At 47.7% G+C, this 23,762-nt stretch overlaps 4 protein-coding genes across 4 annotated transcripts; 2 read left to right on the forward strand and 2 right to left on the reverse strand.

Moving 5' to 3' along the window:
• Nucleotides 1–124: 124 nt before the first annotated feature.
• Nucleotides 125–2,361, reverse strand: LY89DRAFT_705579 (PLC-E protein; the record flags this gene model as incomplete). The annotated part of the gene is made up of 9 exons (XM_018217462.1): nt 2,230–2,361; nt 2,098–2,180; nt 1,766–2,030; nt 1,587–1,713; nt 1,154–1,540; nt 793–1,106; nt 590–747; nt 446–556; nt 125–407 (listed from the first exon to the last, which is right to left on the reverse strand). Exons 1-9 carry the CDS (start codon nt 2,347–2,349, stop codon nt 125–127), a joined length of 1,848 nt encoding a protein of 615 aa, XP_018075163.1. The 5' UTR covers nt 2,350–2,361.
• Nucleotides 2,362–2,938: 577 nt separating this feature from the next.
• LY89DRAFT_611217 (uncharacterized protein) lies at nt 2,939–5,180 on the forward strand. Its single transcript, XM_018210576.1, has 7 exons — nt 2,939–3,276; nt 3,328–3,444; nt 3,499–3,607; nt 3,657–3,858; nt 3,906–4,054; nt 4,108–4,714; nt 4,761–5,180. Exons 1-7 carry the CDS (start codon nt 2,985–2,987, stop codon nt 5,079–5,081), a joined length of 1,797 nt encoding a protein of 598 aa, XP_018075164.1. The 5' UTR covers nt 2,939–2,984; the 3' UTR covers nt 5,082–5,180.
• Nucleotides 5,181–5,588: 408 nt separating this feature from the next.
• On the forward strand, nt 5,589–8,927 carry LY89DRAFT_705581 (uncharacterized protein; the record flags this gene model as incomplete). The annotated part of the gene is made up of 5 exons (XM_018217463.1): nt 5,589–5,616; nt 5,679–6,066; nt 6,121–6,509; nt 6,550–7,721; nt 7,944–8,927. The coding sequence occupies 5 exons, from the start codon at nt 5,589–5,591 to the stop codon at nt 8,925–8,927; spliced, it is 2,961 nt and encodes a 986-aa protein (XP_018075165.1).
• Nucleotides 8,928–12,558: 3,631 nt separating this feature from the next.
• On the reverse strand, nt 12,559–22,795 carry LY89DRAFT_455463 (uncharacterized protein). Its single transcript, XM_018207632.1, has one exon. It carries the CDS (start codon nt 22,678–22,680, stop codon nt 12,835–12,837), a length of 9,846 nt encoding a protein of 3,281 aa, XP_018075166.1. The 5' UTR covers nt 22,681–22,795; the 3' UTR covers nt 12,559–12,834.
• Nucleotides 22,796–23,762: the final 967 nt, after the last annotated feature.

Below are 23,762 nucleotides of genomic sequence, written 5' to 3' on the forward strand. Positions count from 1 at the left end.
GCATGGCAATTGCCTTAGAGAACCAGGTCCACAACGCATTTGCCTCACTGAAGGAGCGAGACTATGATTTGTGTCAAATCAGAACAAATATTACTTTTCTGATCTATTCAATTTGATCCAGAGATCAAGAGTGATAAGTAACACTAAAGATCTGGAACGCAGCTTGCTCAAGAGTCGTTGCAACGGCCCCGTTACCCTCGATATTCAGCGCCAAAGTTCCACCAGGCTTCATTGTATAGCCTTGACCATTCCCAAAATCGGTAATAGCAAACGTCTCAGCAAGTGCTTCCTCACTCGTAAGTCCTTGTAAATAAGAAATATATCTGCCATCAACAGCACTTGTAATTTGGAAGGTATTCCCCGAATACAAGTCTCCAACCTGATGCAGAACCCATCTCTGGTTAATACTATCATGGCCGGAGTGGTCTTTGAGCTCGTCACGAACGGGGCAATCTTCCCAGTATTTGTCAAAGCGTAGCCATTGATCTCGAATGTCAAGTAACGACCTTCTGTCAAGGAACCTCGCACTTGCTTGAATCCATTGTCGACGAGGGAACTCATGTCTTAGTTCGCATTCTCTGATCCGTACGGGACGGGAGGTTGAGCAGTCGGGTAATCAGCTTGGCATTTTGCTGCTCCGATATAATCACCGCTGAGAGCACCAATGATACCATCTGAAGGCACGGATTCCGAAGGATCTGTAAGAGGTGCTATGGTTGAGTGGATGTGGGGGATGGAATATTTAGGCTAGGCGATGATTAGCGAGAAACAAAGTGTGAGCAAATGACTTACATTGTTAAAATCGAAAGCATTCACAAGATTCGACATGTGTTGCCGGCGCCAAGGAGGAAGTTCCTTGCTCTGGACGTTGTCATAGCCGAGAGCTTCGAGCCATTGCTCTAGGAACATGATTTGAGAATTGTGATCGGCGTGCTCGGTGAACACATGACCTCCTCGTGTCCATGGAGAAATGATGTAGAAGGGAAGACGGAATCCTGGTCCAACTGGGGTGTCTCCAGCTTCGCCGTAGGGGTCATTGATCCATTCTCCTGGGGTATCTTTGGGAGCGTGGAACGGAGTGACGTGATCACCATAGCCTCCGACCTCTGCCATGCCAGTGAGCAACACGCCCAGCAGGAATTGAGCCACTTACCGTCGTAGCTGATCATAAGGACTGTCTCCTTGTAAAGAGGACTGCTAGTAACAGCATCGACGACCTTCTTCTGTAACCACGCTCCATCACTTGGCAAGTAAGGATAATGCTCCGAAAGTTCAGGAGGCCCAACAATATAGCTGACCTGAGGCAAGGTCCCAGCTGCGGCATCAGCATAGAACTTGTCGAGTCCGAGATAAGAATTTCCTTTGGTAGTCAAAGGGGAGCTATTGCTCGCTGCTTGGTATTGTTGGAAATATGCTAGCATGTTATCTTCGAAGTTATCGACAGGTTGATACACTTGCCAGGAAACGCCGGCGTCTTGCCAGTATTCGGGAATAGTCTTCCACGTGAACGGGTAGCAGTTTAGGTGCGGCTTCTCACAGCCTAGGCTCTTAGTTCTACTTTCTTGTAAGTCGTTAAGTGTACTCACCTGGTGTGGCCGAGTTGTCGAGAATCATTCCTCCGTCCCCATTTGGATTGTTTGGTGTTCCTGGATTGTTGACAGTACCACTCATCCAAATGATACGATTGGGGTCTGTTGCTGCAAGAATGCCCTCCTGACAATAGTTGTCAATTGAGCATCTTATCAAAGCTACGATCACAACTCACCTGGTACATATCCCCTACAGTCCAACCTTCGGCGATATCGAAGTGTGTTGGAATATCACTTCGCTTGAAGTAGCCGATGCTGTACGGAGTGTTTGTCGCTGCCCATTGATTCGTAAGACCGTCATTGTATGCTGCATGCATTGCTTGCCAACTGTTTGATCCTGCTCCAATACATTGTGTTGCTTCGAGCCAATCTCCTCCGAGGTAATTAATGTACCACGGCTGCAGGATATCGCTTGCATTTGTTAAGGCTGGAGTGACAAGTCTGTAAATATTTAAGTTAGTTTCCATACTGCGAGAAACCAAGCATGCAACTAATAGCGTGTACTCACTGTTGGAATGTTGTCTTGCCATCAGGGTTAACTTGGACGTTTGGGTCGGCGAAGCCTCGGACACCAGGCATTGTTCCAAAGTACTGTCCACAATTAGAATCGCAAAACGACAATCTCGCAGGAGGCTCGTACGTGATCGAAAGCCCTGTTCTCTTGCATAAAAAGAACTACATGCTTGATGTCTTTAATTGAGCCTGCAAAAGCAGTACCCAAGCATAAAGCCGTGACCGCTACAGAAGCAGAGTATCCCATCTTGATAAAATCTGAGCGCTGATACGCATAATGATAGCAAGGGAGTGTTCCCCGATGTTTATATATCATCCCATCTTTTGTCGGATCTACAATCCCAGCGCAACGTCCCGATCGCCATACCCTAACAGGTAAGCATAATTCTAGCGTGCTATAGAAGCAAAAAATTCTCTCTTGCAGCATGTGCAACCTTCCAACACCGGGTGGGCGATACCTGAACAATATCTCGAGAGCGAATAAGATATGAGGGAATTCCCACGGGCAGAAGTAAGCAATGCTTCTAAGCTTTTGGCCCCGCGTTGATGCCTGCAGAGTTCGACCTTTTTATTCATGGCTTTTCAAGGACCCTGAACCCCTCCATATTCCCCACCACGTGTAGTACCGCGTGCTGATCTTTCGCCAAGAGGACAGGATGTTGCGTTCCGCAGCAAGAGGTGTTGTCGGCCAGCCAAAGCTGGATGCAGATCGATTGCTGAACCGAGAACCCTAGGAGGCCGCTGTACTTGGACTCTTCAGGCAGGTGCCGAGAATGCCGCCCGCAGCATCTCATTTTCAGAAATCCGAATCTACTCACTCTCCATTCCAAATGAATCAACTATTGCTGTAACTTCGGGGTCGAGATATAAGCAAGACCACGGATGTTCTTTCCTACGAGGAGAGCAGTCTGTTACTCAGTCACCGTTGTCGTACTGGTGATTGGTATTTATACATGGCTAAATATAGGACCGTACCATGATGTCCTTCGGATACCTCAATACAACCTGGAACAGGCTGCAGCCGGCTTAGACCACGAAAGAGCAAACCTTGCGATAGTGTTGAGGCCAGAAGAACATGTGGAACGAGAGCCCAAGACTGTCGAATACAGGTGGAACATTACGACAGGTGTGCGAGCTCCAGATGGAGTGACCAAGCAGGTCTATCTCATCAATGGTTTGCGTACTGACAATGAGAGTTCGCTTTGCTTGCTGATAGCTTTCCTAGGAGAATTTCCAGGTCCTTTAGTTGAGGCTAAGTCCGGCGATGAGCTTGTTATTGAAGTTTACAATGGACTCGAAGTTGAAGGCACTGCCATCCATTGGCATGGGCTTAAGATGCAGAGTACGTTAAAAATGTAAAACCATTTTCTTGACGAATTTTAACAACGGTGAATAGACATGAACAATATGGATGGTGTTGTCGGGTTGACTCAGTCGCCAATTCTGCCAGGCGAGAGCTTCACTTACAAGTTTACGATATTAGAGGAACAGGCCGGAACTTTCTGGTAAGTGAATACGCACACTGTTTAGATGTCCAACTCACTTTAACCCCAGGTATCACGCACACTCAGAACTCCAACGCGCCGATGGTCTTTATGGCCCTCTGATAGTGCACGAACGACTGAACACTGCGAATGCAGAGTCAAGAAATTTTGAGTATGATGAAGATCTTGCTCTCATGGTGGGAGATTGGTATCATCGATCAACTAGTCAAGTCCAAGACTACTACACAGACTGGACCAATTTCGGCAATGAAGTAAAGTCATCTGTTCCGGTAGATAGACCACCACTGACCTCAAGTAGCCAGCACCTGACTCTATGCTGCTGAATGGCAAAGGAAAGTTTGAATGCTCTATGGCTGTACGAGCTCGCCCGTTGGATTGCAAGGAGGTGGCTATGCCAAAGCTTCAGATGAATGGCAGACGTACTAGGTTGCGTATAATTAATACTGGGTAAGCCTCGACTCCCATTTGTAAAGCTTCTCTGCTGACTTGGACGCCTGAAGAGCACTTACTGGCTTTACTATGTCAATGAGCGGATATACGATGACAGTCATCACGCTGGATGGTGGGAATGAAGTAGCATCGGCACCAGCGGCAAGCTCGGTCGGCGTACTTTATCCAGGAGAGCGGATGGATGTCATCATCGAGAAGGTCGAAACGGAGAACGAAAAGGAGGCAATCATGACTATAAAGCTGGACAAGGAGAATCTGAAGTTCAAGAACTTCGCTTTGACGCCAATCCAACATTTTCCAATCTCTGCAACTGGGCTATCTGATCAGATGGGCGGATATCAAGCCTCATTGCCTCTCTATGATCTGGTAGACGCAAGATCACCGGAATTGAAAAGTGCTACGGTACCCACCGCTATGTCCTCACAAACAATCCTTCTTTACACCAAAGTCGAAATCCTCGCAGAATACAGCAATATCCCAAAAGGCTTCATCAACAGGACATCTTGGAACGAGCATCCTCCCGATGAACCTCCAATGATCAACTGGAACCGACAAGGCTGGGATGAGAGATTTGTGCCTCAAATCAAGTCTTCAGATGATGAGTGGGTTGAAATAGTGTTGAACAATATGGATGAGAAGGGTCATCCTTTCCACTTGGTACTATTCACCCCGACTTCTCGGTCCCATCGGCTAATTGGAACAGCACGGCTACAGCTTCCATGTTCTTGCCACTCATAAAGGCAAGCCGGGACGTTACCAAGCATATAATCCCTTCGATGGCTCCGAGCCGGCTGGAGGTCCGCTCAACACCGTGAATCCCATCAAGAAAGATACCGTCTATGTTCCAGGAATGGGATACGTAGTTCTTCGATTCCGTCCTGATAATCCGGGGCTGTGGCTCTTTCATTGTCATGTCATTTGGCATCATGCTGTGGGGATGGCTATGGCATTTCAGGTTGGTGGTAGTGAGAATGGTTTTGCGGGGTGGTGGGATGGAGGAGAGGATGCTACCGCTTGGCGCTGAGACTCAATGTCACCCGAAATTGATGGATTATAATTGACTTGAAAAGTGAATAAGCAATTATGAGAGCTGCGACGTGCAACAAAACTCTCAGGAAGGAGGTAGCAGCACGTGACCTGAACCTCTGGAAGACATCGGAGATAAATTCATAAAAACCAACTACTATAAGATGAGAGTGTTGATGTTGTGCGAATATTTAGTCCTTGGAAGTGATTTTCTGTATGCTATCAGTGATTTCGAGGAGAGTCCTCATTGTCACGTGCCGTTCGGTCGAAGAACAATCATTTTCCTGACGTCGAGGCGAACTAGCTTTATTGTTCTTATTGGTGTTCATAGAGGCTCAGCTCAAGGTTATGAGGCAGCAAAGCAGCATATGTAGTTAGTGGGCTGTGCAGATCTGTTAGCACATGCACAGCCTCCACAGGAAGCCTCGTTAACTTGGTGTTGATATTCTCATTTCCCACCTTATGAATGGACTTCGACCCTCCAAAACTGATCTCTGCACTTTTTATGCCTAGTGATATCCACGATGGATCCCGTCAGCCCTTGGCGTTGCAGGAACTGTCGTTCAATTTGTTCAATTTGCATCTGCATTGCTAGAAGGGGCTAAAGAGATATATAACTCGGCTTCGGGAGCCTCTGACGAAAACCAGAAGTTGGAATTCATATATACCAATCTTTCTGATCTGAGTGTCGGCCTTGACACAAGTACCCGCCGCAAAACTGCAGGCGTTCGATTCGTTGCCTCTGGATTGCCCAGGGATGCTCTGTCTTTGGCAGATCTTGCCGCAAAGTGTCGACAAGACTGCCTTCAACTCTTAGAAATTGTCTCTCGCATAAGGACTAGAGCCAGCTCCGGCCCAAAGATGTGGAGAAGCTTTCGCGTGGCCTTGACGGAGGTGTTGAAAGCGAATGAGATTGAGAGACTGGAGGAACGCATTGGAAGCTACCAGAGATTAATGGTCTTGCATCTTTGTTCCGCGTCGAAGTATGTACTATCTCCCTCCTAAGACTCTATAGTGCTGTTCTGATGGGCTTTTAGGGGAACAATAGATGGGATAGATGCCCAGATAAAAGCGATTCGTTTTGAGTCTTGTGTCACTCAAAATCAGAGATCTCAACAAATTAATCAGATCTCGCAGACACTTGAAAGCATCCACAGCTATATCTCTAGAATCTTATCGGACCGAAACAAGAAACATCTATCGGGTGACGAGATAGAACAATTAACAACGAGAGTGTCTGAGCTCTCTCTTGCTAGCGAAGAGTACGCCACACAAAATAAGTTGCTGAGTAGTCTCAACTACGAACAACGGCCTGCAAGGCATGAGAGCATAACTGATGCTCACAAGAAGACGCTCATTTGGATGTTCTCGTCTTGTAGTTCTGAGAGCGGCGAGAAGAACAATTTTGCGGAATGGCTACGCGAGGGTGACGGGATATTCTGGGTGTCTGGGAAACCCCGGGTCAGGGAAATCAACTTTCATGAAGTTCGTTGCCGATAACCGAGTCACCGATAATCTTTTATCACAATGGGCGCACCCTAAAGATATCATTAAGGCTTGCCACTACTTTTGGAGCCCAGGTACAGATATCCAGAGGTCGCAAGATGGATTACTCCGTTCGCTTCTTTATGACATTCTTTGCCGAATTCCAGGCTTGATCAAGGTTGTCTGCCCAGAAAGATGGTTGCAGATATGCTCTAGCAGACAATCGGCGCTGCCGTGGCTGTTGCCAGAGCTTCAGGAGACCATTAGAATGATAGCAGAGCAAAGCGAACTTCCTTTCAAGCTCTGTCTTTTTGTCGATGGCCTAGACGAGTTCGGTGGAGACCATTCGTTACTCTGCGAATTGTTGACTCAGCTTAGTCGTTGCCCTAGCATCAAACTTGTTGTTTCAAGTCGCCCTTGGAATACCTTTGAAACCTATTTTGGAAGGAATTCTACCAGAAAGCTCTACTTGCACGATCTGACTCGAGATGACATCCGTAACTACGCAGAGAGCCAACTTCTCGAACATCCCAATTGGAACGTTCTGAAGACTGAATCAGGCCATTGCCAAGCAGTCTGGTTAGTTGATGAAGTCACTAGCCGGTCTCGAGGTGTCTTTCTTTGGGTGTTCCTTGCAACACAATTACTCAGAGACGGGTTAACCAACTACGACACGCTTCTGGATTTGAAGGACAGGCTTGAGAGAATCCCTGATGATCTTAGTGTCTTCTTCAGACACATGCTGGAGTCCGTGGAATCATTCTATCACGACAAGATGGCCGGCACACTTCAGATTGCTTTAGCTGCAAAGGAGCCCCTCCCTATCCTAGTTTACAGCTTCCATGATTTAGGATATGAGGATAAATTCTATGCAATGAAAGAAAAAGTGCAACCATGGACTAAACAAGAACTGGATGCATTTCAACAACCATTTTCGCGCCGCCTCAACGCTCGATGTAAAGGACTGCTCGAAATCCAAGGACGCAATGTCGAGTTTCTTCATCGCACAGTTCGGGACTATTTCCGAACTGCAGAGATGCAAGATTTCCTTGCCAGCAAAAGAGTCGATGATGTTGATCCACAGTGCTCGATACTCCAAGCATACGTCGCATGGATCAAGCATAAGACTTTCTTTGGAAGTTCTCAACCTACTGTTGACGGAGGACGTGGATTGCAGGAGCATCTCGTCCCTGTGCTCGACGAAGCTTTGTCTTACGCCGTCGAGGGAAGTAAGTGCAAGGAATCGCCTCTTTTCGCTCTTCTTGATGACCTCGAGTGGTCTATAAACTTAATGTATACAACATCGGCATGCGACAAGAACTTCCCACAGTCAACACTCGATGCTCGCAGCAGATTTACAACTTTATTCCGAAAGCGACTGCTTCGGATTGGCGTAGTTGATTATATCGAGCACAAGTTGGACGAGGATGTTACGTTTTTAGACACTCTTGATGTGCCGCCGTTGGCGATTGCCCTTGGACTTGATCGGAAGCTCGAGTCTGGCATTCACCGAGGTTGGTGCATTCATCGGGTGAACGTTCTTCGTTGTCTCCTTCGCAGAAGGCATAATTCAAACCAGGAGTTTTCATGGGCCAAAGATGGTATCAGAGAGACCCCGTGGTCCACTTTTACTGCCAATCTTTTGAGAGACGGCCTTGAGATCGAAACTCAAGAACTTTTCGAAGCATTGGAGAAGGGAGTCATCTCCTTGCTTTTGGAATTTGGCGCGAGTCCCAACTTAACTTTGGTGACATCTGAACCAAAGTGGTATTTGTCCCCTTTTGTTACCGTCTGCGAGGTTCCACTTTGGGTAGGGTTTTTTCTCTTCATCTATTCGACATCCGATCTTGTGGAACATGCGCAATCTTACCTCCAAGCACTGGACATGCTACTGGCCAAAGCAGACTTGGATACGGTCAACCATGGTTTAAGTCCTTTCCAAAACGACTTGGGAGAAAAGAAGCTATCTACCCAAGCCAAGACCGATATGACAGCAAGATGTGCGGTGTTTCACATTATCGGTCGCTCACTGCAACGCATGGTCAACGTGTCTGCTTGCCAAACATACAACTATCCTCATTTGCAGCTCCTTGCAAAAGCAATCGGAGCTTTTCTCATACATGCGGCTCATCCTTCTCTACCTATTGTTCAGGTCCAAGGCAATATTCAACACATATTCCCACCAAGCTTAGAAAAATACCTCTTAGACATCATCCGCACTCATTATCCGGCTAAGAATAATAGCTCTAAAAGTTGCAAAAGAGGGGCCTCAACTAACGATAGCGCAGAGAGTACAGAAAGAGAAGTGATTAGATGGAAAAGGTCGAAAACACAAAGCCAATCATCAATCCAAAGCTAGACATGAGGAGAAGGAATAGGCAATTCAAACTTTGCCTCATATTTCAACTCATAGTCTCAGAATCGGCTCATAAACAGTTCCTAGTTACACTTATAGTCAAGCGAAAACATTTGAGTGAGATTGTGAGAGTTGGGACGTCCAACAGAAGTCCGTGAAAGAGATAGCATCACGTAACTGGAACCGGTACCTAGGTAGAAGATATAGGTACCTGGGTATCGATGATAAAGTTTTATTCAATATAGACAACATTTACCATAAGACAGAGTAGGCTGATTCTGCGTGGATATGCAGGCTCTTCAATTAATCTTCTAAACGCAACTAATGATTTTGGAGGGAAGGTATTCTTATCACGTGCTTCTTTCTTAAACAATAATTATTTTGGTGAAGCTTCCTGCAAGCCAGCCTTATCATCTGGCTCTCATTTTCTATCCGACAAATTATCAAGCTTGAAATAAATTAGTGCGGGCTGTTTCTTCGAATGAGTCCAGAGTGAGGCTGTGTGCAGAGTGGCGCCTTGTGGTTAATTACACAGCCTTACCACTCCATACAACCTCCGAGAACCTTCATTTTCGTCATGCCTTCCTTTCAAGTGTCTCCTCTTTGTCTTACTAAACGAGAATGTCGTTCGGATTTTCAGTCGGCGATTTTGTCCAGCTACTCCAGATCGCAAAACAAACTTATCGCAATTGCAAGCAGGGGGCGAGTACCTGGAGATAGCTCAGGAAGTTCGAAGCTTGCACAGCATCCTTAAATCCCTCCGTGAAGAAGCAGAGAGACCAGACTCTGCACTCCTGCGGAGCTCTTCATCCTCCACTACCCAACTGCCAGTTCTCGTTCAGGGTTGCCAGAACGTCTTGAAAGATATCGACCGCTGCCTCACAAAGTATCATGGTCTTGCAGACAATGGGGCAACAACCAGTGTCCCAAAGAAACTATGGCATCGATTCCGATTCGGCGCGGAGCTCGATGAACTTCCAAAGTTTCGTGCTAAGATCATCACATACACTACGATGCTTGCTGTTGCGCTCGACTCGATCCAATTGGAAGCAACTGGGCGTGTAGAGAACAAGGTAGACGCTGGTTTTTCAGAATTGCTGGATCGATTTGAAGGTATGCGCAAAGCTGTCTTCGAGACTGCAACAAAGGCTCGTGTAGCACAGTGTCAAGGCTCCGTTTCCGCTCTAGATTCACAGCTTTCGTTGTCCACATACGCCGATGACGATAAAGAGGTCTGGAGACGATTTAGGTCCGAACTTATTGCTCATAGATTCCGCAGCGATGCTTTAGATACCCATATTGATATATTGAAGGCATATATGATGAGGTTAAATTACAATGGGGTGTTGGATCAAGCGGCAAGATCTCTGGATGCAGAGCAGCCACCGTGGTGGGCAAATACTTCATTTCGAGTGACGAATACCGAGCTGCCGGGACAAATTGACAGTGGCAATCGAATGCTCAAAGCTCTAGACCTACCGATTATTCCAGTCATATCAAGTTCGCCAGAACAAAAGGCTACTGGAGACACTTCCCTTCCGCAATCTACAACTCCTGTTCTGATACGAGTAAACGATTTCAATGCAGACTTTTTAGATCTTCAAGCAGAGAACGGACTTGCCAATTCTGATGAACAACCCCATCCTGGAGCCTCATCAGTACCAGACAAGAAGCTTGAGGGTTACCGCGCCCCTTTTGCCGAGTCCTATCACTCCGACCTTAACGCGAGCTCGACTTCCTCGACTCTATTACAGCCATCTGCGAATGTGGGAGAGCTCCAGCCAAAGACACGGCGTGGTATTCGTCGTGAGCGGAATTCATCTTCTCCCTTGAATCGTTCCAGCTCCACTCAATCAACTGTTCGATCGGAAAATGCACAACCATCAACCAAGGTAGCAGAGCCGGCCCATACTGATATCAAAAGCCCTCGTCAACTTTCTCCGAGAGCGAATACCAACAAAGAGCCAAAAGGCTCGCTTGATTCAGAATCAAGGACGGAGGGAGCTCAAGGATTGTCAACGCAGGTGTCCGAAGAGTCAATTGTAACACATGATAGCATCGAACACCAACGGTCTTACCCTCAGTCTCAGACTAGGCGGGACAATAGGGAAGAGACGAAATTTTCTGGTTCTTATTCACAGACAAAAGCAAAACATGCCCTTCTAGATGGAGCGGCTGAAGCTCTCCACATACAAAACGAACCGAATTCTAAGGGCGAGCCAAGAATGAGAGGTATCCGAGTTGGTGCATCCGCACGTAGCCGCTGGAAAGAAAGAACTCTAAGAACCCTCAAAGAAGCCAAGTCCTTGGGGACATAGTGACCGGACTCGTCAAATCACAGAATGCTGCTCTACCATCAGTGAGAGTCCCCGAAGCCAATGAACAAAGCCAAATTTCCCAAGCTAAAGCTAAGGATGCACTTTAAGAAGGAGCCTTAGACGCTTTGCGTCTGCGGGATAAAGATGAACCGGGACTCGAGCCAGGCAGCACAGGAAAGCGGGTCATTGTGACAGCAGCGTTGGAGGTTAAAGACCAACAAAGGAAGCAAATACTCGAGAATATTGTCACGGGACTCGCCAACTCAAAACTTGACTTTACTATACCCTCCATATCAACTCCCGAGGTCAGAGCAACCACCAGGCCTAGATCAGATCGTGAGTTACGAGCACAAAGAGATCGTTCTTCCAGCTCGAGCCCTCACAAACCCCGCAGTTCATCGTACAACAAACCTCCAAGCCCAGAACCAGATCTTTCAGATACATCGAATTCCGCCTCCGAATTCTCGAAACTGCCTGGTGTAGGGATGGCGCTAGCTGCCACGATTCATGCAGCACATAACATATTTTCTGGACTGGAGAAGCGGCAAGCTAGGAAAAAGGCCATTGGAGAAGGAATGGTGACACCGGAAGAAGCGAGAAAGCTTAGGAGTATGTCTCTGCTGCAGGATGCGGCTTCGGTTGGGATTGCGGCGCTAGGACTCAAGGGGGCGTTTTCGGAGTGGAAGGAGGTACAGAATCAGAAGGAAAGTGGAAGAAGAGGGGAATAGGGGAGGAGTGTTGAAATTGATTTAACACTATATTGGATACTTGTTCACGCCAGGCCTAGCAAAGTACTTCCTAGATATCATCCGCATTCACTATCCAACTGAGAATATCAGCTCCGAAAGATGCAAAGAACGAACCCACGTAATAATGATGAAAACAATACCAGAATAGTAGAGAACGTTGGGAATAAGCTGAAGAGATAACGGCAATGAGTTGAGAGATGAAGGTGAGCAGAACGTAAGCAAAATGAGCATGTAGTACAAGACTTGAAAGATGCAACTCATAATACGGCTCATAATCTCGTAATCGACCCATAAAGACTCATAATTCAACTCATAATCAAGTACAAACGTTTTTGAGAGAGATTGTGAGAGGTGCGACGTGCAACAAAAGTTTCAAGAACGCAAGCATATCACGTGCCCGTGAATATTCCACTGGCAAACACCAACCCCTGGCGCGGCTTGTTCTAGCGCAGGTAGCCTTTAAGACATCACAATGAAACATTTTCAGATAGAAGAAGCATGTCCTCGTGTATATACTTCTCGCCACATATGGAGACTGAAAATTCCGAAACCAATTTTTTGCATCACGTGTCAAGTGGGTCCTGCGCTCAATTGGAACTTTTCCTCGAAGCTCTTCCAATTCTCCTCTGACGTCAATGACTGAAGGACCGGTCTCGAGGCCATTCCATGTGAGAGCCTTCCTAGCTGCACATCATAACTCAGACACTTCCGTGAAACTTGTATCTCATCGATGCGGAGGTACGCCGGCTGAACAAATTTGTCAGGTCTAAGCGAGAGTAAAACAATGAATTGTATCAAGTATGAGAGGTGGATATCATACCAAAGACTCCGAACTGGCATTGGCTACGGCGCCTTATCAACAGCCTCATACTGACACAGAATATAAAACTCATGAATCTCCCCAAGCTTCTCCGGAAATCGCAACAATGATCCATCCGATTGCCCGCTTCTCAACTTCAACGGAATCTCTATCTCGGTATAAAGACTTCCATGATATAGACCGGGCCACTTTGCGTGGGCGACGAAGTCAAACCAGATATCTTCACTGCTATCATGATAGAAATCTTCGTCCTCATCCTCATGACTACCTTTGATTCCAGGGGCATAGTAACGAGTTCTGAAATGAGATCCAGCAGATGGTGTAGTTGCCAATTGAACGAAGAACTCGAACCTTACTACACGAATGCCTCTTCGGCCAGTGAGGAATGGGAACATGTTGCGGTGTAGATGGAGACGTAAGTCGGGCCGCATTCGTTTGTGATGCTTCTCTCGTGACTCTTCATGGATGAAGCTTCGTTCGAGCATTGCCCATGCATTAGACATATCGTGACGAACGTCAAACAATCTCCACCCATCACCCGGAAGCCTTGTTTGAGCATTTAAAGATGCCGCGCGTTTTAAGGCTTCGCCACCATCTCTTGATGTGTAGTTCAGTTGTATGATCACGTCTGTTAGCGTGCTCATGTCGAATTGGTTGTTTTCGGGCGGCAACTCGATCTTCCATTTACTCACGGCACCAGCGAATTCAAAGGGCAAGTATCGTTCATCCTGGAGGCTAAGCTGGAACAGACCTGAGTCTGACATACCAGTTGATGTGGCAATTCCTTCACGGGCTCCATAAAGAAATGCGAAGCGATCATCCGAGGTCAACGACTGGCATTCATAGCCACCCATCTCACTTGCCGACTCTGCAAGAATGTTTGATACACGAATTGCGCTGTTGAGAAGCTCGAGACGGCAATGCATTCCGGTATATGGACCAACAACGCACGGAATTGTCAGATTGACATTCTTGATTCGTCGCATGTAGTGCCCTGGATAATCCAGGTCGAAGATCCACTCCGGGATTGCAATCTCACACTTTCCAGTAAGCTTCAACTGCAGGAATGATTCTGGGAAATGCATTGCAAGAGAGAGCTGTTTCGTTAATTCGTGCTCTCGAATATTGTGCTCCATGTAAGCACGGTTCATCTCTTGTAGAGCAAGTGAAAGTCTGTCTCCAGCCATCAAGCCGCTATGAAGACCGTCCCAGCTACAATCTTTCATGAAATTGCGGTAGTCGGCACGAATCTCATAGTGATACGATTCTTGAGCGACCTGAGCAGCGTCAAGAGCGAGGTTGTACAATTGTCGATATGCTATCGTGGCTTCTCGCTGCAAGAATAAGTAAGTATCGAAATTCGTGGTTTTATCCCTCATGAAGTTCTGGGTTTCGACGCTATGGTCGATCTGTCGCTGTGTGTTGTTCACATCAAAAAGAGCGTTCTGTCGTCGACGGTCTGCAGCAAGCTTTTGGCATTCTAGGGACTGCAATTCGATTGTTGTCATATCCACGGCGTGCATCCAATCATCCATTCGCCGATCCCACGTTGATTGGGTCAATCTCACACCAGCAGTGGTTCCCATTGCATCGGCCTGTGAGTTGACGATCTCAGATGCGAAACTGAAGAATGATGCAAAAGAGCTGCCACCAGTGATTTTCTCGAACTGGAGCGGGCTCCCCAGCGCACCTGCACCTCCAGCATAGACATCTGGAGCAACAGATACTCCCTGCCCCGCAGCCATTAAAGCTTGCGCTGCAATTCTCAGACCAAGAGCCACATCGGTAAAGGTCACATAATCGTTTTCATTCGAATTGTTCCCGTTTCGAATATTAGTCTGGGTGGAGTTCAGGTCGCATAATGAGTGCTGAAGGCTTCGCTCCAAACTCTGGACGTCCCAGTCTGCGGCTCGAAAGTCGTTTTTCTTTCCTTCCAAAGCACGCGTCACGAGTTGTCTCTCCTGTCCAGCTTGTATTGACGACAAGTACTCTGCATCTCCTTTCTCTAGGGCCGATTGAAGTGACGCACCCATGCTGCTAGCCATTTGAGCCAATTCGGTTGCCTTGGACATCACGGAGGTGAACCTATAGGGTAATCGTCGGTGAGGTGTGTGAGGACTCGAGGGTGAAAGCCGTATAAGATCCGAATTATGACTTGAGATGTCCACCCCGCTCTGGTTTCGAAGTTTTGTCAAGTTGTCCGCAACGGAATCATATAGGGCAACAAGACGAGGATTCAAAGGCAAGGGAGCTGGTGAGAAGTTCTGAATTGTCATGGAACCGGATCCAGTATCATCCGAGAAGACTTCAATTGGGCGATCTCCAAGAATGTCGTCTATGAGATTGAAAATGACCAGAGCTTGACGGGATGACTCTATCTCGTCTTTGCGAGAGAGCTGAATACCCCACTGCAGCAGTGTATCAAGGTACTCGAGCAGAATTGCTTTGGTTCTCGTATCGCCAGAGTTTGTGGATGTGGCTGGATTGCTCATCCAAGAGTTATCTCGTTTCAAAGGGCTACCTGGTTGATCATAGGCTAGATCAAACCATTTCAGAGCTGCCTCGAAGCTACCTTGCGAACTCAAAGTCTGAGCAACACTGAGTGCTGTGCTGAAGTTCGACGGAGGGACCAACGGAGCTCCGGGCTCAAAGTAAACGAAATAGGGGTAGGCTGAAAGTGGCTTCGGAAATTGAGACGTATCGATCACGGGGATAATTGGAACAGCGCTACTTCCAGAGCTTACGTCGTCGATGAGATTGGACACGGAATCGTCAGCGATGTTGTACTGAAATGCCGCCACACCATTCGCATTGAGAAGCAGCGAGTCTGCTTGACGTCCCACAAGGTCAAGGGCCGGAATGCCACTTCCGTTATATGCTGCCCCTCTAATGGATTGCTGCGGGGTGCCAAATTGGCCAAGGTGGACTTTACACCACGACAGATACAAGACAGGTTGCGATTGCCATTTCAAAAGATCTTTGAGTTTCACACCATCTGCATTAACACGATCAGGGTCCCAGTCACAGGCAGGGTCTGGTGGCGTTGCTCCTAGCCCAAGTTTCTGCTCGGCGTTTTTCTCATCGAAGTATTGAAGCGGCGTCAGCCAAAAATAGTACTCGTCGATACTTGGGCCTAGAGAATCATGGATAGCATGACTATGCTTATGGCTTCTGCTTTCTGTGATCGCAGGTGGTGGAGAGGATGCAGTTACACGAATAAACTTTGCGCCCAACCGGACAGCTGCTTGAATCCAGAGAGGAAGTTGCTCTACATCACCAACCGCAGAGTCATCTCCTGGGAGCGAAGAAAGTGAACTCGGCTGTCCATCATGCTCAGGTTGACCAAGGAGTGACATGCCCGAGGTGGTGGCTGAGATCTGAGTGTCTGTAGACAGAGGAGTATTTTCGAGTGAAACGAATTCAACAGACTGTAGATCTTCGAGATCGCCTTCTGCGGCCAGCTGTGGTCCATTCCAATATAGAGATTTGGTTGGAGCGGGAACAGACAGCACTCCTCGACGGAGTTGTTGCTCGAAGGAACGGAAACCTTCACTCTTTCGAGCTTCTTGAAGCTCATCCCATTGGATCCAATTCTCTTCGTAGAGTTCTCGTCTCTTCGCTGTTTCCCATGTCTTGTATGTGCTGTACTTGGCGTCCCAAGTTTGAATGAACTCGCTCGAGATGTCAAATTCAGGCTCAAGCCCGAGTCGAAGGCGCTGAACGAATGTCTGGACGGAGATAATTGCATCGTCAATCCTAGTCGTTTTCTTATTCGCACCAACTTCAACATCCATCAAAAGGAGGGCGTTCAAGTCTCGGGGCTCGCGAACATAGGTGGCCTGTCCGAATGGGAGAGCCACACGGTCCTTGCCGCATAAGTATGCAAGAAGAGCAGCATGGGCCCTCAATCTCAACCTATCGTTTATCTTCTTGACATCTGCAATTGTGGAGCCAGGTTTGCTCAAGAGACTCCTCAGAACAAAATTCGTCAAATTTTGATTTCCGGAAGCATCTCCAATTTGGGTATTTGGATCGTCTGATGCCCAAAGCCATGGCCGAGTGGACTCTAATTGCTCACTCACAAATCGGTGTTTTAAATCTCCAATCAAGTTACTAGAGCGCCAGACTCGTGTGGCCCATCGTTCGTCAGTGAGATCGGCAGTGCTGACGCTGACTTGAGAGTCGGGATTAGAAGGGTCGAAGTAGGTCAAGACTTGTGGAGCGAAGCTAGAATTGACACTGAGATAACGCAACAGCTTCTCTGGTTTAGGTGCTTGCTGTGAAGCCTCGAAAAACAGCATCCAGCAATCTCGATTCCGTGTCTTTCGAACCCAATCGCGCAATTGGGAATAGTCGAAAATGCGCTCCCACCAGTCAAATAGGGCTGCTTGTAGCTCCGGGCTCGGGTGTGCGCGGAAATCGTCTGAAATATCTGGAGACTTGTACGGATCTGTGACGGGAAGTAAATTCAGGTCGAAGACCGCACGACAAGTTTTGAATCCGGTTTCTGGAGTCGTACTTCGGTAGTAAGAAGTGCCAACAAAAGACTTGGGATTTTGGAGCAAATACTGAAGCTCTGATCCACCCACATTATCCTTGTGAATGGGCTTCGCTGAAAGGGTGCTTCTTGAGCAGAACAATATCCCCTTGAAGACTCGTTGATACGTACGACGAATGTCCCGAAGTGAGCTGGTGTAATGAGAATTCAAGTATGTTGCAGCAGAACCGGTGACGGTGAGGTCGTGGCCAAGAGTCGCATTCTTTGACTCCTGGAAGAGTTTACAGGCAGGCACGACACTCAGGACATCGTCTGTATCGGGACCCTTGTATTTTACTTGGAATCCGGTTCGGCGGTGTTTCTCGCCTGCAGAGGTGGGAAGCTGATGTTTGTAGTGGATCTCGATGTGGTAAACGCCGTGCTGAAGAAAGAGACCTTCGGGCTCGGCCTCACAAGTCGTCGAAGCATCCCAACCGTAGTTCAACACAGTCCACGATTTTTGACCACTGCTAAGAGTCAACAACCAACAGTCATGCTTCGCTTCCTCAAAACTTGGAGTCTCATCGCCTGGACGGGGATGTCCGGCATGGAAAAAATATTCTCCAGCGGATGCGATAAGAAGTGCGCCAGTCCATACGACTCGAAATGGCTCCGCTCCTCCAAGAGACTTCCCGTCTTGGTCTCGAATTGCAAAGCCATTTACAATTTCTATGTTAGTTTCCTCTGTTTCAATGCTGAGATCAAGGCTCGGGAGCACGGTCGGAATAGGTACAGAGGTTTCGTTGTTCTCGTCTCCAAAGAAGGTGAGATCCCCAGAAAACTCTCGCCAGATCTTTGATGGTTCATCTTTATGATGAATCTCGTACTGGCCAGGTAACCCCGTTCCAACCAATCCCAACAAGGATGCAAAAGCACCACCAGATAGGCTAGGGTCCCAAGTATACTCCGGGTCGCTTAGTCCTGCTGTCTTGATTCGAACATTCTCATCTGCTGCAATGTGGCGAAGGACATCCCAAGCGACGCGTTTGTTGTCAGGTGAGCCTTTCCCAGTGGCTTTTGACACATGCTTGGCAAGGTGGTCGGCAATCTTCTTACAGCGGCGATGGAAGATCTCAAACTGTTCTTGGAAGAAAGCAAAACGTCTCTCCTCTTGATGTTCGTGGAGGAGTGTTTTGACAGCAGCCGGGAAGTTTTCGAAGATCAGAGCAAATGGCGCAAGCAACGCCCTAGGGGCGAAGTTGAGATCTTGAACTGCTTGAATCTCTTTCGCGTTGAGCTGCCTTGAGCTTTTCAACAATGTGATAACAGCTTCGTCGGGAAGTGGAAGCTCGGTCCACAATTTACCAGAGTCTTCTGCATCATAGTGGAACGGACTACACTGATCTATAGTCCATAGAGATGGAGTAGTATCTGCAACAGCCAATTCTACTTCGAAACGTCGATCTCTGAAGTTGACTTGGTGTCCGCAATTCTCAAGAGCCGCGGGGAAAAAGTGAATTCCAAGTGCGTCGAATGAATCTTTAGCTTGCAGCCCTCCCAGTTCAAAAATCACGGTCTTCATTTCTTGCCAAGTCCATCCGACAATATCTTCTTCGCCAAGACTGACACTTAGAAGCTGCTCGCGTAATTGCCAAATGCCGTGCTCATCGTCGTCTGGATACTTGAGAGTCTCTATTGCGGATTTTCCAGCATCTGGCAAGGGAAATGGGTCGTCGCCGATGAGATGACAGTCGGGCACGAACAAGAAGATTGTCTCCCCGACGCTGAGATTAGAAGCATATATTTTTGCCAAGATCTCTGCGAAGCGGATGGTGCACGTTGGTTTGGCGTACCATGGGTCTTCATCTGTAAAGCCAGCTAGCAGTGAAAGGGCACGCAAGTTGTCCTTCAAGGCTTTTTGGAAACCGGTCGGGCGATCTTTGCATGCATGGCAAGACTTGGAATAATCTTGAATGCGGTGAAGGAAGAAATCAATCGCGTGATCTCTTTCAACTGACTGCATGGCCGGTAACGCCCAAAGAGAAAGGAGCGAGCCACCGGTCCGCGTGGAGCGATTTGCCCAAGGCATATCTGGATGTCGAGTCACTAGTGATAGCTTGAAATGATTCTGCAGCATCAAAAGAGCAGCCAATTGTCTGGGGAAATCCGGGTTGACAGCTTTATTGAAGAAGTGCAACGCCTCGCAAATCAAAGCGAGCGTATTCCACGAGACGGAAGATATGACCGAGCGTGATAGACAGCGCCATAGGCGAATGAAGAGAAACAACTTGCGAAGCGTCAAAGAAAGTTCGGAATTAGGAACATTGAGATGAACCGTGGAAGTGCTACCCAAAGGATCTTTGGATGCAAGTTCCAGCGGCACGAACCTGGTTTTTGACAATTGGAGTAAATCATTCTTGTTGATCCCTGTAAATTGCAGAAAGTTCCGCACTGAGACCGAGAATTCCGACGAAAAATCCCAGTCGAATCCTAGAACAGAGCCAAGGAGCTCATTGTCTGGAACATCGCTCGCGAAGAGACTCCAGTATTCTTCCGTGGTGATGTTGACGTAAGACAAGGCAAGCTCGAAACGAACTGGGTATCGCCAGAGGTGACTCTGGAAATCACTCGGTCCTAGGCTGGCATCAATTGCAAACTCTGTGATATCTTTGCGAAAGTGTCTCAGGACGTCAAATCGTTCAGTGCCAAGGACTGAAAGATTCGAGGTTGCAATATCAATTGCTTGGGAATACGGGAGATATGAGCTGGTGAAGCAATTTTTCAACGCATTGTAGACATTTGGGTTTGTGAACGGCTCCGGGGATGAGTATTGAGGAATTGCTGTCAAGATATTCGGCTGCTCTACTTTTAGTCCAATACGATCTACCAATAGCTGAACGTCGGTGTCATAGACCACACCTCCTGGATTGCTGACATTGGCCCCTACCGCCTCCAGTGCCTCGTTGACGAGATCAATCGCAGGTAGTATAGTCTCTAGGTTTTCGACAGAAACCTTGAGATTTGCAACGAGTCCCCTTCGAAGACCGATCACCTGAGCAAGTGTAGTCGTGCCAAGAGGAATTGCAAGGATGTCGTGTAGATATGCCACGAGACCAAAGGGTGCCAAATTATTCCGCGGTATAACGGAAACCAACGAGTTAGCTTGGTTCACTGGAATGAATGAACCCACTTGACTGGGACCGGTCTTTGATTGTGTGGTGCTTATTGCTTGTGCGAGGGAGTATATTTGGTTGGAAGTGGTCTTTGGATAAGCAATGGTCCCCATGAGCGCTCTTTGAAACTGTTCTCCAGTCAACTTTGTGATGACTCGGGGATGTGTAAAGCCGCGAGCATACAAAGCTTCCATAAGAGAAAACTGAAAGTCGGCAAGAACGGGAGATTTATTTTGTGAAATGGATGTCACTTGGAAGAGATTCGTAATGATTTCCACTGCTTGTTTGAGCCCTTCTCGGTTTCGTGGGTCGTTCGGGAAGACAGCCAAGACCACCTTTTCAAGATCTTTATCATCAAGCATGACGGAAAAATCTACAGTTTTCCCAATCTGGATTAAATATTGATTGATGAAAAGCTGCAAAGCATCACCTGCTGGAATTCCGAATGTCGCAACACCACCAGTGCTCACTTGCGGCGGTAACACAGCCGTTCCAGTAACTGTAAAGAATTTTCCAAGCCGCTGAACAAAGGCATTGACTCGCTGCTCGGTGGTGCCTGGGAGGGTGAAATCTGGTAAGAGTTTAGAGATTGCAGGATTTCCATTCGAAGCGGGAAGCGCGAAGAAATTCTGCCACTGATCTGGCGTGATGCCTACCAGTTTGGTGACAGTTTTGACATGAAGAATCGTTTTGATCGCATCCACCAGGGCAGTCTCGCCTTGCGTGATGGCCTGAAGAAGAAAGTTGAGATATTCTCCGGGATGGTTCTTTATCGCTTTGGCCCAAAAATCAGTGTTTATCAAGTCTGACGTCTCTGCAAAACTGAGCCAGTCACCGATGAGGTCAGGTTGCTCTAAGTTCCCTTTCTCATCTTTAGTCATCAGATATTTGAGGTCAACAGTAGTGTTGCTAGTGAAACCCAAAGCTGCTAGCCTTCGAGCAGCTTGGTACTGGTTGACTGGGTTACCAGACACGGTCACCGGAGCTATCGAAGACGCTAAGATGCCGGCTTGGATATTGTTCTCAAAAATTGTCCCCAGTTGAGGTTCTGTGCTCAGTATCGCTGAGCTGAAGCGCTGACTCGCAGGAATGCTGATAGGTAGAATTGCACCAAGGGCGTAAAAGAACGCTGCAGGCACGGTGAAGCGAGGCTCACCGGCAGGTAGATCGTCCGTGTACGTGAAGACCAATGAAGCCTCAGAAAAGACCGCGTTTGTAGAAGACGTATCTGCTTCTACTTTTGTAGAAGACTTGTCTGCTTCAGTAGAAGACGTGTCTGCCTCAACAGGAAATGTCAATCCAGCGGTGTTCGCCGATACACTTAGTTGTTCACAAGTGATAGCAGCGGATACTGCATACACAAAATTTGCTAATCTTGTCGCATCTGCGCCGTAAGTGGTATAGTAGTTACTCAGGTCACTGCTGAACTGGTTTCTGGAGTTCTCCGCATCTGTATCACTATCACCAGACAATGGGAGCGTATATATGGTGTCCAAGCTGCCACTCGGAACGGGAAGAGGATATAAAGAACGATCCCACGTGATGACCGATGCGAGTTGCTGGCTCTGGCTAGCAGTCAGAGGTGTACTTCGAGTCTCGAGGTGCTGGCTATAGGACGTATCCGGAGAAGTATCTTGATCTAGAGCAGCATTGATCGCTTTGAGAAGGGTGCCAAAATCTGGGGCTGACCCGTCTGAGGGTAGTTGAACAGTTGAGGTGCTGGGTGGTTGGAGTGGCAGCGAAAAATATGTCGAGGCAGGCATCGTAAAATAATTTTTTTGATCCGGTACCAGACTCATATCAATCACCTGAACTCCATAGTCAAGTGTAGTTCCCACCAAAGCACCATTAAGTTGATATTGAACGCGAAGATTTAGTTTCGAGCGGCCAAGAGGCGGAGATACAATGATGATAGCTGTAGCCACGGAGTATGGTTGCGGTGGTATCGGGATGGGAGTGCTGGTATCCTGGGAGAACTCTTGCAAGATGGAATTGTCAAGTTTTGTGTGCTGCTGTCCATCTAGTGGATTAAAAAGCAACCCAGCAAGATCGGTGAGCCCTCCCGCTGTCCCAATCTCAGTTCCTACCAGACTGTCCTCAACATCCAAATCATATGCCGTAATGGTGAGGTTCTTCAAGGTGCTCAGAAAGACATCAGGCTTACATGGCTGAGTCGGAACGAGCTTGACAAGCACGAGATTGACGGTGGAGGTGGACATTTTGTGCTGATGATGTTACTGCTAAATCGTAGACAACCGCTCACGAAGGAGGAAAAAGAATTTGCGGAACAGAGATTTCGCCGGGGGCGACAAAGAGTTCAATCAATTGTCCATCCGTGCAGAAGAGCAAGAGTGTGAGAACGAGCAATCGACATGCGTGAAATCTATGATCACGAAGCAGCCAGCTCTCCAGATTTTGTTCGGATTGTCTCTCCACCATTCTTCCTCTCTCATTGAATGGTCCTGTCATTGGTCGTGAGTCCCAATCGTTGAAGCTCAGCAAGCCACCAGAACTCAGCTCCCCAGGGCTGCATCATGAAGTTGCAACGACTGCTGCAGGGCGACAGAAACGACAGTCCCGTCTTACCCATCGACATTTCGGGCGTCCATTCAGACAGATCAATCCGCGCCATGATAGATGATGTGTCGATTTCGGTGGGCATATACGAGCATGAATGTGCAAGGTGCATGTGGAATGAAGTCGTTGATGACTTGGAAGGAACCTTAATTTGAAGTACCGAGCGGGTATATTGACACGCCGCTTCGGTGATATAAACACACTCTCGGGAACTCCCGTCCGGTCGCCTTAGTTTCATCCCAAGTACTTCGTATCTTCTCCTTTCTTTTCCTTTCATATGGTCGGCATCATCCCCAGCACCTCCATATCGACGCTTGCAATTAATGCTACCCACACCGACCATATAGCATCACTGTCTCAGCTCTCGTCCGGTTCATTTCAACCTCCACTGCTTATGTTCAGAAATGAGGCGCTTTTGTTCTCCAAGCCCCACTCGCTCTTGGAGAGCTGCGGGCGCTCACATGCGGGGTATTGTCTCTGCTTACTGGTCTATGTCGAGACGCGGAGGTGGTAATTGAAACGGCAGCTCCCTCTCTCAGCCGTCAACTATCGAGCGCCATATGCACCAGCTGGGCATCGCCCGAGCTGGATTGGTTGTTCATATTCGTATTGTTGATGGAGAGCAGCCAAGCTGATGGGTATTCAACGCCAAATGGCTTGTTCAGCCTTCTCAGCTACGTCTCTCACGATGAGACACTCTAAGCGAGTGCTTCCGAATTGTTCT

Source organism: Mollisia scopiformis, assembly GCF_001500285.1.
Source record: "Mollisia scopiformis unplaced genomic scaffold LY89scaffold_6, whole genome shotgun sequence".
Taxonomy (NCBI): Eukaryota; Fungi; Ascomycota; class Leotiomycetes; order Helotiales; family Mollisiaceae; genus Mollisia; species Mollisia scopiformis.